A 15,073-nucleotide genomic window follows, 5' to 3' on the forward strand; every position below is an offset into this window, starting at 1 on the left:
AAAATCAAAAAACAAATAAAAGTAGTCAAGTAGAATCAAAACATAAAAAAATAAACCTCTTGCAAATTATACTTCTATGATGATATTAACTTATTTATTTGCATTTCAATAAAAGTATAAAGCAAGAAAGAAAAAACTATCTATATAGTATCTATTTTATTTGGACAGAGTTTTTTCCAGATATATATATTTATTATATTTTAAAAAGTTTATTTTGAATTTGTAAGTTGGCAGTGACCAATTCTGTGAGTAGGAGGAAAAACTTCTGTGTTGCACAAAATATCACCTATAGTACTTAAACAGAAATATGTATTACAAATATCTAAAACTAGTATTCATACTTAGAATATTTTTTATCTATGTCAGTTTTAGGTAAACAAAGGTTCTACCCAAAAGTAGAAGAAAATTAACTCTTAGTTGTTGATGACACTTACATATTCAAACTCCTGAGCTGGGTTCTTTAGCAGTTCAAATATTTAACAAAGAAACTTTCTAAAGTTTCTTTAGAAAACCAAAAAAAAAAAAAAAAATTTAAAGTTCAAATGGCCCAAACTACTGTCAGGATGACTTCAGGAAAAATACTGATTGTGAAGAGATCCAGTAGAGTTAACATTTTAGCACTGATTTTTAGGTAGGAACTATAGGGAGTAATGAAAGCACAAACCCCAAACAGGTTCTCCTCAGTTAGGGGAATCTTGCCATCAGGACTGTATAATCTAAGAAACATTTGCAAAATACTTTCACATAAACTAAGATAAACATCTATAAGCAGAATTCAAGAGTTACAACTAAATTCATCTATATATCCTGGACAATAATATCCAAAACATTTAACAACCAATATGGCAAAGACATGAACCAGTCAACAGAGACACTGGCCTTAATTCTGGAAGACACTGCTGAACCAGGCTTTACCCTTTAAATGGGCCTAGGGTGGGGTAAGAAGACTCAAGAAGGCAGAGCAGCAGCTGACTCATATGGAAGCGTTTCAACCTCTTAACCACCAGAAGGGGCAAACTAGTGTTCACCAGCCAAATGTCAGCCTATAGACAAAGATCTATGAAGAGAAAGGAGTTTCTCCTAACAGATGCAATGGCAACTAAAACTAAAGTCAGATGTGTCTGGAATATAAATACATCAATTTTGATGAGGAGGCAGCATTTAATAAGGTTATCAGCCATTTACTAAATGATGATGACACTAAAAAAACCAACGAGTATAATGAGATTTGTGTGGTAGAAAGTACAGATGTTTTCTTAATCTCAGTCTCTCCCAAAAAAAAAAAAAAAAAAAAATGCAGACAGAGAATTTCAGCTTCCAAAGACACACCATACTAGATCAAGATGAGAACTGCGGCCTCATAAGGTTATAAATTTCTCTTACACTCTTTTTTTTTTTTTTTTTTTGGGACAGAGAGAGACAGAGCATGAACGGGGGAGGGGCAGAGAGAGAGGGAGACACAGAATCGGAAACAGGCTCCAGGCTCTGAGCCATCAGCCCAGAGCCTGACGTGGGGCTCGAACTCACGGACCGTGAGATCGTGACCTGGCTGAAGTCGGACGCTTAACCGACTGCGCCACCCAGGCGCCCCACTCTTACACTCTTAAAATAGTAAAACTGAAAAACTGCTTAGTAAAAATATTTTATACCCAATTTGACTCACTATATTAGTTTAATACAGATTATCACTTAAAGGAAGAGACAATGGAAAGGCTAATGAATTTCAGTAGATATGAAACTGAAATGATAAACTCAGTAGAATAGAAAGTAAGATTTTTCACATCTTACACTCAATCACCAAGTCATATTTATCTTCCAAATATTTTATCAGTTTCTTCCAGTCTGTTCTCTTTGTAACTACTCTAGTTTAGACCCTCATCTGTCAGCTGAACTATTACAATAATTACCCAACTGGTCTTCCTATCATTTATATTTCAATTCTCCAACCCAATTCCCAAATGCCCCTTTCAAATGCATCCTTCATGGTGTTGCAACTCTTAAAATAAATTCATATATAATTACTTTCATGCATTCACAAACATAAATGTATATACATCTTCACTGTCTTTCAACTGATCAGCAGGATAAAACTGGAAATTTCTTAAACATTGTATATAAAACCCAGAGTTCACCTACCTGGGTAATGCCATAGCCTGTCACCCACACAAATACCTGAAACGTCACAACATACTTTTTTTCAATACTGTGAGAGTTTAAATTCACATTGTATGTTTTAGGTCATTCTTCAAATACTCCATGCTAACTACAGCCTCTCAGTTACCACAATGTTATGAACTCAACTGGTCCCCCTAAAATTCATATGTTAAAGCCCTAATCACCAATTTAATGGCATTTGGATATTGAACCTTTAGGGAGGCAATTAAGGTTAAATGAGGTCCTACAGGTAAGGCTGTAATCCAACAGGATTGGTGTCCTTATAAGAAGAGGAAGAGACACTAGAGAGCTCTCTCTCCCCCTGCTAGCACAGAGTAAAGACCATGTGAGGACACAGTGAAAAGGTAGCTATCTACAAGTAAGGTATCCTCACCAAAAACCAAATGTGCTGACACCTTGATCATGGACTTTTAGCCTTCACAACTCCAGAACTGTGAGAAAATAAATGTTCACTGGATAAGCTACCCAGTCTGTGCTATTTTGTTACCACAGCCCAAGTAGACAGTTATAGATTTTGATACCATAAAGTGGATTCCTACTGTAACAAATACCTAAAAAAGTGGCTGTCTCTTTGAAATTCAGTAATGGGCAAAAGCTGGAAGAGTTTTAAGGTGTATGCCAGAAAAAGCCTAGGCTGCCCTGAAGGTGTGAAAAAAGAATAAAAGAAAAAAAAAAAAGTCCCAAATGGAGTCACTTGTGCTGAATCCCACCAATATTTAATACCTAACCTAATTGCAGTTGCAGCCTCTCCCAGGAGTGGAATTTAAAAAAAAATTTTTTTTTAATCTTCTTATTTTATTTTTGAGAGAAAGAGAGGGCTTGAGCAGGAGAGGGGCAGAGAGACGGAGACACAGAAGCAGGCCCCAGGCTCCAAGCTGTCAGCAAAGGGCCCAACACGGGACTCAAACCCAGGAGCCCAGATATCATGACCCCAGCCGAAGTCAGACCCCCAACTGACTGAGCCACCCAGGGGCCCCTAGAAGTGGAATTTTAAACTAATCAATCTGAAATTTCCTAGTCAGTACTAGTAAGGTAATCTGCCTGATAAAATCCCCTGCCTTCCCCTCAGGGAAGGTGACCTTCCCTGAAACAATTCACTCTTTGAATTTCCTTATCTCACCAACTTCTCCCTCTAGAAGCCTTCCATTTTGCATTAACTCCTTAGAGCTCCTTTCTATTTGCTAGATGGATGCTGTCCAATTCATGAATTGCTGAATAAAGCCAACTAGATCTTCAAATTTACCCAGTGGAATTTTGTATTTTAACAAAGAGACTATTGATAAAAAATATGGATGCTAAACACAATTCTAGGAACAACTGAAAAAAGAGCAACCATTGCTGTCTTAGAAAAGACATAGATCATCTCATGAATACAATGTTGGTAGAAATATGGCTGCTAAAGGTCATCCAGGTAAAATCTTAGCTAGAAATGAAGAGCATATTATTGGAAACTAAAAGAAAGAAGATAACATGTTATACAGTGACAAGGACTTTTGGGCTGAATTGTTTTGTGGTTCTATGAAAAGCAGAACTTTTAAGAGATGAAATTGGGTACTTAGCTGAGGAGGATTCTAAGCAAAGTGTTGAAGGAGTAGGCTGGTTTCTCCTTACGGTTTACAGAAAACTGAGAGAAGAGACAGGTAAGGTAAAGGAACTGTTAAGCAAAAAGGAACTGGCCCAAAAGTATTGTAAAAAATAATGAAGCCTGTTCTAAGATGGTGGCTGAACAGGCTGATAAGGAGATTAATAAGGGTGGAAACCACGGATTTAATCAGCCATCTCACCAGAAGCCAGGAACAATGGTGGGATGATACTAGCAGAAACACTGCCAATTTGACATAAAGGGAACACAGATGGGACAAAATAAGTAAGGTTATCAGATTTGGGGGATTCACAGGACAGGAAAACAGAATTATTTAGCTGAGAACATGCTTTATCCTTCAAGAAAAAGTATCCAAAAGCAATTCAGTTATAATGAGGGCTGCCACTCCCACTATAGGCCCAGGGAAAAGGTTGCTTCCTCTTCTATTTCCTCAGTTGTGGCCACAGGGCAACTGCTGCAAGGAGTCAAGGGAGCAGGACCTATGCCCAGAACTAAGAGGATAGGCCCAATACCTAGGGCCATAGTAGTGATTCTACTACCTACCCCTCAATGGGCCTGGACAGTGGAGCATTCAACCAAGGATGATTATTCTTGAGCCTTAAGATCGAATAATTTGCCTTGTTAGGTTTTGGATTTGCATGGGATGCATAATCCTTTCATTCCTTCCAATTTATCCCTTTTAGAATAGAAACATCCATCCTATGCCTGTCCTACCATTCTACCTTTGAGGCACAAAATTTGTCTGTTTTCACAAGCTCACTGCTAATGAAGAATTTTGACTCCTTTGACTCAGACGGATAAATCATACTTCGGGTCTCACCTATACTGGATTTAGAGGATATTTAGATGAGACTTTAGACCTACAATTGATGCTGAGTTAACACTTTGGGGGCTGCTGGGATGGGATGAATGTATTTCACATGTATGAAGGACATGAATTTTGGGGGGCCAGAGAACAGAATGTTATGGTCTGAATTTGTCCTCACAAAATCCCTATGTTGGAGCTCTAACCGCAAATGTGAAGGGTTTTGGATACAGGGCCTTCAGGAAGGTAATCACTTAAATGAGGTCATAACGGTGGGATCCTAGCCCCATGGAATTGAGTCCTTTAGGAAGAGGAAGAAACACCAGAGAGCACTCTCTCCCCGAGTGACAGCACAGAGGAAAGATCCTGTAGGACATGATCTGCAAACATCCTGATCACGGATTTCTAGTCTCTAGAACTATGAGAAAATAAATGTCTATTATTTACAGCACTCTGAAAAGACTAATACACTATACATGCTATTCAACTTTTTTATTTAGTCAGCTGATCAATTTCCACTCCTCAAACTTCAATTCAAATATTATTCCCTAGTAGGTCTCTCCTGATTCTTCAATGCAGAATTCCTATTATATGAATAGGAACTTGCTGGGGCACCTGGATGGCTCAGCTGGTTAAGCGTCTGACTTCAGCTCAGGTCATGATCTCACAGTTGGTGAGTTAAAGCCCCACATCTGGCTCTGTGCTGACAGCTCAGAGCCTGGAGCCTGCTTTGGATTCTGTGTCTCCCCCTCTCTCTGCCTCTTCCCTGCTCATACTCTGTCTCTCTCTCTCTCTCTGTGTCTCTCTCTCAAAAATAAATAAAATGTTAGGAAAAAAAAAAAAAAGAATAGGAACTTGCTACTCCATCATCAAAACCTGGTACCTATCTCTTATTACAGCACTTAAATGTTATAACTCAAGTTATATATTTATGTCTCTCTCCCCACTGTGAACCTTGAGGAAATAGACAATGACCCTCCATCTTTATCCCCAAGACTTTGCACACTACCCAACAAAGTGCTCCAAAAATGTTAGTTGCATGAATTAAACCTCAGCAATGTTTTTGCCATAAAATTATCTACTGTTTTAAAAGAAAAAAAAATCACTTAACAAAAATGAGGAGTAGGTCACCATCAAGAAAATTTCAGGAAATTTAGTCAATCACTTAACCTAAATGTATATACCTCATTCAAATGTGGTAATGAGAAGAACACTACCTTGGGTAACCAAAACAATTACTAGTCTTTTATTCACAAATTTCAGGCTTGTGAAATACAGGAGTCCACATATGTCCTTTTCTATCAGTGCTCTCAGCTAAAGATCTCAAATATCAATGAGAAAATAGAGGCCAAAGAGGAATACTTTTATTTGCACACAAAACCTAAGAACCTACCTGTACCTCTTTTCATTTTTATCGTTCTTGTAACAATGGAGGAAATATCCTTCCACCTTAATCAAAGCCTTCCACCTGTATGGGTGCTTTTCTATGCCATTCTTTCTCACCTGTTATCCACCATGAGAGCCAACATTATCAATTCAATTACAAAAGGACCATAGTATTGAAAAAGGCAGGAGGTAGCACAGGGAGTAACACTTAGCAATTCTTCAGCTTATCTTTCATATTTTACAAAGGAAAAAAAAACCTCATTTTCTCATTGGAGCTAGATACTGCTATTAGAAGAGCAGAGACTAAACTCTGACTTTTCTAATGCTTAATCTAGCGGCTTACTCATCATCTCTTCCTGAATGCCTATAAAATGTACCATGAACTAAACTGAGCTTCTGATATTCTCCCATCAAACCTGCTCCTCCTTCAGAAGTGCCTATCTCAGTTGATGACAACTTCACCTTTCTGCGTAGCAAAGAATTTGGCCTTGCCCAAAAAGAGGTGTGAATTTTGCCCACGGCTCCACCAGGTACCCAATTGTCATGCCTCATAGGAGTATCTTTATTTAGGGCAGGAGCTGGCAACACCCAATCTTAAGTCGTGGGCCAGAAAGACCAACCATATGATTTACGGTGGTGGACTCTAGGTCATATGGCATCCATTGACCTAGAGGCTGAGATAACTGTGGGCAATCAATCAATAGACTTGTCCACATAATAGAGTCTCAATAAAAACTCTGAATGTTAAGGCTCATGTAAGTTTCCCTGGTTGGCAATACTCCACGTATACAGTCATACATCAATGCCAGAAGAGTTACATATCTTGAGGACAATGGAAGCTTCATATCTGGAATCCTCCCAGACTCTATCTTATGCATCTCTTCTTTTGGTTGATTTTAACCTGTATTCACTTCTTATAATAAACGGTAACAATAAACATAACAGCTATCAGTGATTTATTTTAATCTTTCTAGAGAATTATGAAACCTAAGAATGGTTTTAGGAATTTCCCAAAGTTGTAGTTGGTGTTAAAAGTGAGAGAAATGTTCCTAAGACTTTGCAGTTTGGCTAAAAGTAGGTACACCCTCAATCTCTCTTTCTCTCACACCCTCCCTATCTATCCTATCAGAATATCCTGCTGGCTCTTTTTCCAATGGCTACCATCATGCCTTGCCATCATGCTTCCTCACAGATCTCTTATTTCTACCCTTAGCCCCATAATGTCAAATCTCAAAACATCATCCAGGGATCCTTTTAAAATGTCAGATTATGTTCCTCAATAACAAAACCTCTCTAATAGCTTGTCATCTCTCCCACAAGAAATGTCAAAGTCCTAACAAAAGCCTATGATATCTTACTAAATTTGGCAGATCTAGTTACCTCTGACCCTATCTTCAGCTACTGCAGCCTTCATTCACTCCACTCCAGCCACACTAGTTTCCTCACTTTGTCTCAAACATGCCAGGGCTCAGGGCTGCCTCAGGGCTTTTCATCTGCTGGAATGCTCTTCCCCCCACAAATATTCATGGCTCTCTCACTTGCTTCAAATGTCTTCTCAAATATTAACTTCTCATCAGTGCCTTCCCTAACATTTCACAACCTCAACACAACCTATTTTTGTATATTTTCTTTCTCTGCCCCTCTAAGCCTCTCTTAAATGTATGCCATGAAGAAAAGGAGTTGTCTTTTCTGTTAAGTGCTGTTTCACCAGCACCTTGCACGGTATCTGCAACATAACTAGTACACAATAATATGTGGGAAAAAAGTGAATGTTACAGTCTTCAAAATGGCTGGTCAAACTGTCACTTCTTGTTATTGGTATATTTGCAAGAAACATTTGCTTAACTTTTAGTATACTGCTTCTAAATAAATAAATGTTGGGGCGCCTGGGTGGCTCAGTTGGTTAAGCATCCAACTTCAGCTTAGGTCATGATCTCACAGTTCCTGAGTTCGAGCCCTGTGTTGGGCTCTGTGCTCACAGCTCAGAGCCTAGAGACTGCTTCAAATTCTGTGTCTTCATCTCTCTCTGCCCCATCCCCATTCATGCTCTGTCTCTGTCTTAAAAGTAAATAAAACAGTAAAAAAAAAAAAAAAAAAAAAAAAGAAAATTATAAATAAATAAATAAATAAATAAATAAATAAATGTCATCTAGAGATCTGTTAAAAATATCACAATCGTGCAAAATGTTACTCTAAATGAGGATTGAAGGTAATCTGCCATGAAAACAATGAGTAAATTTAAAAATATACTTCCGGAGGAGCCTGGATGGCTCAGTCAGTTCAGTGTCCAACTCTTGATTTCAGCTCAGGTCATGAACCCAGGGTCATGGGATTGAGCCCTGTGTTGGACTCCTTGCTGAGCGTGGAGCCTGCTTAAGATTTTCTCTCTCTCTCTCTCTCTCTCTCTTTCTCTCTTTCTCTCTCTCTCTCTCCCTACACTTATCCCCCACCCCATTCAAGGTCTCTCTCTCTCTTAAACACACACACACACACACTTTGGATACCTTTTATCTGGGACAGATACTCTGGCTGTTATAAAGATTTGTGGTTTTACTGATGGTTCTCAGTTATGCTCTAAATCAGGAGCTGGCAAACTTCTGACTGCCAGTGTTTGTCAATAAAGTGTTATTAGAACTGAACCACGTCCTTCTGTTTGCATATTGTCTACAACTACTATAGAGCTACAGTAAAGTTGAGCAGTTGCCACAAAAACCGTATCGACCTCTAACTTAAAAAACTACGCTTTAAGAAAGTGTGCTGGGGCACTAGGGTGGCTCAGTTGGTTAAGCGTCCAACTTTGGTTCAGGTTATGATCTCATGGTTCATGAGTTCGAGCCCCACGTCAGGCTCTGTGCTGACAGCTCAAAGCCTGGAGACTTCTTCAGATTCTGTGTTTCCCTCTTTTGCTGCACGTCTCCAGCTTGCGCTGTCTCTTTCTCTCTCTCAAAAATAAATAAACATTAAAAAAACAAAAGTTTGGGGCATCTGGGTGGCTCAGTCTGTTAAGCATCCGACGTCAGCCCATCATGAACTCATGGTTCATGGGTCTGAGCCCTGCATCAGGCTCTGTGCTGACAGCTCAGAGCCTGGAGCCTGCTCTGCATTTGTGTCTTCCTCTCTCTCTCTGCCCTTCTCCCGCTCATGCTCTGTCTCTCAAAAATAAATAAACATTTAAAAAAAATTTTTTTTCAAGTTTACTGATCTCTGTTCTGGATAATTTATGTTTCTAGAGAAGAGACTTTCACATTAACTTTCACATTAACATAACTGGCTTTTTTAAAAGGCCAAAAGACACTAAAAAAATATATTCAATACCTAAAATAAATAGAAAAACTACTAAAAAAATGTTCTTCCAATAAGTACTCTTTTTTCATGACACATCAAGGCAGACAAAGAGTACTGGAAATATGCCTTGATTATAAAGCATTTGTGTTCTAAGAACTCAGAACAACAAAGGATTACTGATCAATTTTATTCCCACTACAAATTGCATTTGATAAATGCTACTTTTTATTTATTGAAGTTTCTGAGATCAAATTACAAAAGGGAACTTTTAAAAGCTTATTAGCACCTCACACATTTCCTAACATTAAAAAAAAAAAAAAGAATCAAAACCTATTTTAATAAGGAGAAATGTCTTCCATTAACAAGGACAAATGTTTTCCAAAGAGAAAATTTTAAATGTATAAAAAAAATTGTAAAACTTTATTGATATTAAAACGTTAAGGAAGAAGATTTAAGAAGGAAACTCACTGACAAACATTAATTCAAAGATTTAGACTGATGCATTGGATTTGAAAAGATACACAGATGGGTTTTCATCAAAGAACTGTTTATAAAAATGGAAAAACTGCAAACATCATAAATGTCCAAGTAGTCGTCACTAGAAGATTAAATAAATTGTATCCTTTAACTTTCATCTTTTTTTTTTAAATGTTCATTTATTTATTTTGAGAGACAGAGGGAGAGTGTGAGCAGGGAAGAGGCAGAGAGAGAGAGAGAGAGAGAGAGAGAGAGAGAGAGAGAGAGAATCCCAAGCAGGCTCTGTACTGTCAGCACAGAGCCCAACACGAGGCTCAAGCTCACAAACCATGAGATCGTGACCCAAGCCAAAATCAAGATTGGATGCTTAACCAAATGAGCCACCCAGGGGCCCCTAAATAAACTGTATCCTAAAAAGAGAATGCAATACTGTCAAAAATAATGAATCTACACTACTATCCTAAAGACATACCTAAAATATGTCAGCAAGTAGGTTATCAAGAATTACATAAAATGAAATCACATTTCTGTAAAACTATAACATGGAGGGCATATGTATGGGGGGAAGGGCACTCTGCATGTATCTGAGCACATAAAAAAACGTCTAGGCAGAACAACACAGACAAAAATGGATAATTGTGGTTACTGCTTGGTGATGATATAAAAGGTGGTTTATTCTTTTTCTTATATTTTCTTTCTACATTTTTCTGAATGAGTCTTTATTATTTCCATTATATACTATTTCCACTTTCAGGGGGGAAAAAATCAAGACTTACCCAACTAAAAGAAGAAGTGCACAAATTACAGCAAATCCCAAAGTATACTTGAATGCTGTTTTAATTTGCTAGATGCCAAGGAGAAAAAGTATACCATTTAGTAAGACCTTTAAAATATAAAATATTCTTGCTACAGTGTAACAGTACTTTCATATCAAATGTACATTTATATTCAACTGCATAAAATTTCCTTGTTGAAAAAAGAATCTGAAAATTTAATAAAAAACAATATATATGCCACATCATAAGTATCTCTGCAAACCATACTAGATTTTAAAATCTTTTCAATGATTAGACCTTATGAAAATCAGTACTCAAAAACATAATCAATTCTTCAGTGAGCATCATTAGTAAAATTATCAGAATATTTAATAAAATATTCCCCCAAACAGGAAGCAATCAGAATCTATAATACCTCTCCCCCAATTCATTGAAATGGGTTATAATAATTGCAATAAATATTTAATATGCATATATGTGTATATACTTTATATATAAAATATGTATTTATATAAAACAAAAATACATAAAACATATATGTAAGTTTATAAGACATCTATCATTATCTTTGTTCAAAGACAAAGAAAAATACAAAGCTGGATATTCTAAATACGAAAAGACAAGTTAACCTCAAAGAAAAGGTTAAATTGGTAAAAAAAAAAAAAAAAAAATTTTTTTTGTCTCTCAGCCTAATGAAGTCTCTAAAAATCACTTTTTAAAATTTAAATTTATGCTTCATATAAACGAATTCTTCACAAATTCTTCACAAAGGACTTAAGACAGTCTTTAGGAAAAAAACTAAAGGTTAAGGAGGATCTTAAGATCAACCAAAGAGTTGGGGAAGATGAACTTTAGAACAAGTGAAAAGAGAAAGCATGTATCTCATTCAGTTTTTAACATTAATGTCCTAACCAGCCACTGTACCTTACATATGTTGGGTTTTCAAATAGAGTTACACAGGTATCTGCAAATAATTAATTTTGACTCTCTTCATAAATATTTAAACATCTTATTTTTTCTCTAACAAATTGTACTTTTTACCACTCAGGTAATCAGTTAAAATATTGTTATGTACTTGCTCCTGATTTTAATGCAAATACTTTAAGGTTTTAATAAACCTGATTAAGCATAATTCTGGCTTTTGAGTGAAAACTGCATATATTTTTTTGTGCTTACATACAAAATATAACCAAGGTATAAAACAAATTCCTGTAACTCAATAAAAAGACAAAAGACATGCCTTTTATGCTGCTTTTTTCCCTTAAATCAGAAAAAACTATTCAATTTTAGCAAATACCTTTCAACATACAATTTCTTTGACCTATTAAATTACTATATATTAATAGGTGTGCTGATTCCAAATTACCCATGTAATCTAGAGATGGGCCCAACTCAGTTATACTATATTAATGTATTTTTAAGATACCTCTGAATTAAATTTGGTAGTATTTCAGTTAAGATTTTTATACCAATATTAAGTGACAATGGTCTGAAATTTGGAACATGCATGTATGTTATATTCATCAGGTTTTTATATGAGTGTTATCCTGGATTAGTAAAAATTGTCTGCAAGTGTTCTTTACGTTCTAGAACAAGGGTCAGCAGACTGTCCTGTGGGCCCCATGCAGCCTGCTTCCTATTTTACTGGATCACATTATGCTCATTAAGTATTGTCTCTGGCTACTTCTACAGTACAAGAAAAAAAGTGAGTAGTTGAGACAGGGACTATATGGCCCACAAAGCCTAAAATGTTTACTCCGTGGCCTTTTAGGGAAAAAGTCTGCCAATCCCTGTTCTAGAACTGCTCTAAACAAGTCACATGTGGCTACTGAGCGCTCGATATATGGCTAGTTTAAACTGAGATGTGCTGTAATGTAAAATACATTTTAAATTTCAAAGACTTAGTGTGAAAAAAGAAACTTAGTATCTCATTAATAATGTGTTTTGCCTCTATTTGAAATTATAATACTACTTGGAACCTATTACATCAAATACAACGTATCATTAAAAATAATTTCAACTGCTCCTTTTTACTTATTTTAATGTCACTATTAGAAAATTTGAAATTTCACACCTGGCTCACATTGTATTTCTATTAGACAACACAACTCTATAATAAATTCAAACAGTCATGTCATCCTTTGAGGAAATAATCTTTCCTCTTCCCCCTAAATTGGGACCTCTAAAATAAACATACTTACAGTGCATTTACTGGTATCATCATCATCCTTTTCTTCATAGTAGAAGTAGACAAAAGGGATCCAGAAGAACACACAGAATAATATAACAGAATATAAGGCTGTGGAAAGAAATAATAGACTGAGTTCTACAGAATACATTTGAACTTAATAATTGTTATACATATATTCTTATGTGTGTGTATATTAACATACAAATTAACTTAACAAAATTCACATTTACATACCAAATTTGCTCCCCCATCTGATCTTTATACCTGTAACTCTATGTTTATTTGTAATATCCAAATCAGCCTTTTCTGATCCCTGTCCCAAGAAATCAATAGCACCATCATAATTCAAATTAACTATGGGTCAATTTTCAGCAATAATAATGATAATAACTGTGCCTATAACAAGTGTGACGGCTAACATTTGAGCTCTTACTATGTACTCACCACAGTGCTAAGAACTTCCTAAGAACCACCTCATTTAAGGGAATGTTAACTTTTATATTCCTTCCAACTTAAAATCAAGTAAAGTTGACAAAACATTTGCCAGTCACTCAAGTTAAAGAAACAGCTATAATTGATACTGTTCTTTTGGTACAAATAATTTCCTCAATCTAAGTTTAAAATATGTAGTGTTATAAAACTGATCTTACACAAATCAAAACTGAGAAAAGTTAAGAATGGTAAAACAGTAAAATCAGATTCAAAGTTAACAGATACAAATTACTATTTATCTGCTTTAAAATAATACTAAAGATACTCTGACCCAGTAGCCAAAGTATTTTTTTAATTCAGTCTAAAACTTAAAATTTGAACAGCCAAAGTATATTTAACAACAAAAACAACATAAACAACTTTTAGAGGCTTCATAAACCTAAGAAATGTGTTCTTAAAATTTTCTGTGGATTTACACTTATTTGCATGTACATAAGTTCATGGAAAGAGGGACAATATAATTATATAAGACAACCACAGGATAATAATCATTATACTCCTTTGTTAAAAAAAAAAAAAAAAGGATTTGTTAGTAATGTATAATATAACCTCAATTACTTTACTGTTGAAAGGAATGATTATATAAGTTATAGAATTTTTAAACATGATCTTAATACTTGCTAGAACTATCTCATTTATCTGGAGGCCACTTATGAAACAGCCCCCATGAAATGCAGCATAGCTATAAAACTCAGCAAACAGCCCTAAATAATCAATAGAAAAGTAAAAGGTGATTTTTATTGAGCAATCATAAAATAACTGTCAGCAAACTAAATTTGGGCACTACAGATGTTTAGTGAAATATATGCAGTCTTGCCATTCTGGAAAACAGTGTGGAGGTTCCTCAAAAAATTAAAAATAGATCTACCCTATGACCTAGCAATAGCACTGCTAGGAATTTACCCAAGGGATATAGGAGTGCTGATGCACAGGGGCACGTGTACCCCAATGTTGATAGCAGCACTTTCAACAATAGCCAAACTATGAATTCAGCCTAAATGTCCATCAACTGATGAATGGATAAAGAAATTGTGGTTTATATACACAATGGAATACTACTTGGCAATGAGAAAGAATGAAATATGGCCTTTTGTAGCAACATGGATGGAACTGGAGAGTGTTATGCTAAGTGAAATAAGTCACACAGAGAAAGACAGATACCATATGTTTTCACTCCTATGTGGATCCTGAGAAACTTAACAGAAGACTATGGGGGAAGGAGAGAGAAAAAAAAAAGTTAGAGAGGGAGGCAGTCAAACCATAGGAGGCTCTTGAAAACTGAGAACAATCTGAGGGTTGATGGGGGGTGGGTGATGGGTATTGAGGAGAGCACCTATTGGGATGAGCACTGGGTATTATATGGAAACCAATTTGACAATAAATTTCATATTAAAAAAAAAGAAATATATGCAGTCTTTTAATATTATGAGAAACTATTAATGGCAGTAACTCTTTAAGGGTAATGAACACTGGTGTTTCTATCACAAGATTGAGAATACAGTTAACCCCTCAATAATGTGGGTATTGAGGCACACTCCCTGCAGAGATGAAAATCTGCATATAACTTTTGGCTCCCCTAAATCTTAACTAATAGCCTAATCTTGACTGGAAGCCTTACTGATAACATAAACAGTCAATTAACACACAGTTTATATGTTACATGTATTATACAACACATTCTTACATAACATCAGCTAGAGAAAAGAAAATGCTATTAAGAAAATCATAAGGAAAATACATTTATAGTACTGTACGGATTTATCAGAAAATATCCACATTAAGCGTAACTAACAGTTCAAACCTGTGTTGTTCAAGAATCAGCTGTAGTTATTATTAATATTTCTATTATAAATCTAACAGCCAAAGGAAATAACACATAATCC

The 15,073-nt window shown here is 35.9% G+C and overlaps 1 protein-coding gene across 2 annotated transcripts in view; it reads right to left on the reverse strand.

The window, feature by feature from the left end:
• LMBRD1 (LMBR1 domain containing 1) overlaps positions 1–15,073 on the reverse strand; it is a 118,723-nt gene that overhangs the window by 72,204 nt on the left and 31,446 nt on the right. For both annotated transcript variants that reach the window (XM_025925288.2, XM_086707172.1), the window contains exons 4-5: positions 12,709–12,806; positions 10,508–10,575 (exon numbers count right to left, since the gene is read on the reverse strand). In XM_025925288.2, coding sequence (XP_025781073.2) covers positions 10,508–10,575; positions 12,709–12,806 — 166 coding nt within the window. The remainder of the gene's footprint in view (positions 1–10,507; positions 10,576–12,708; positions 12,807–15,073) is intronic.

The sequence above is a fragment of the Puma concolor genome, chromosome B2 (genome assembly GCF_028749965.1).
Source record: "Puma concolor isolate L17-30 chromosome B2, mPumCon1.1.hap2, whole genome shotgun sequence".
Classification (NCBI taxonomy): Eukaryota; Metazoa; Chordata; class Mammalia; order Carnivora; family Felidae; genus Puma; species Puma concolor.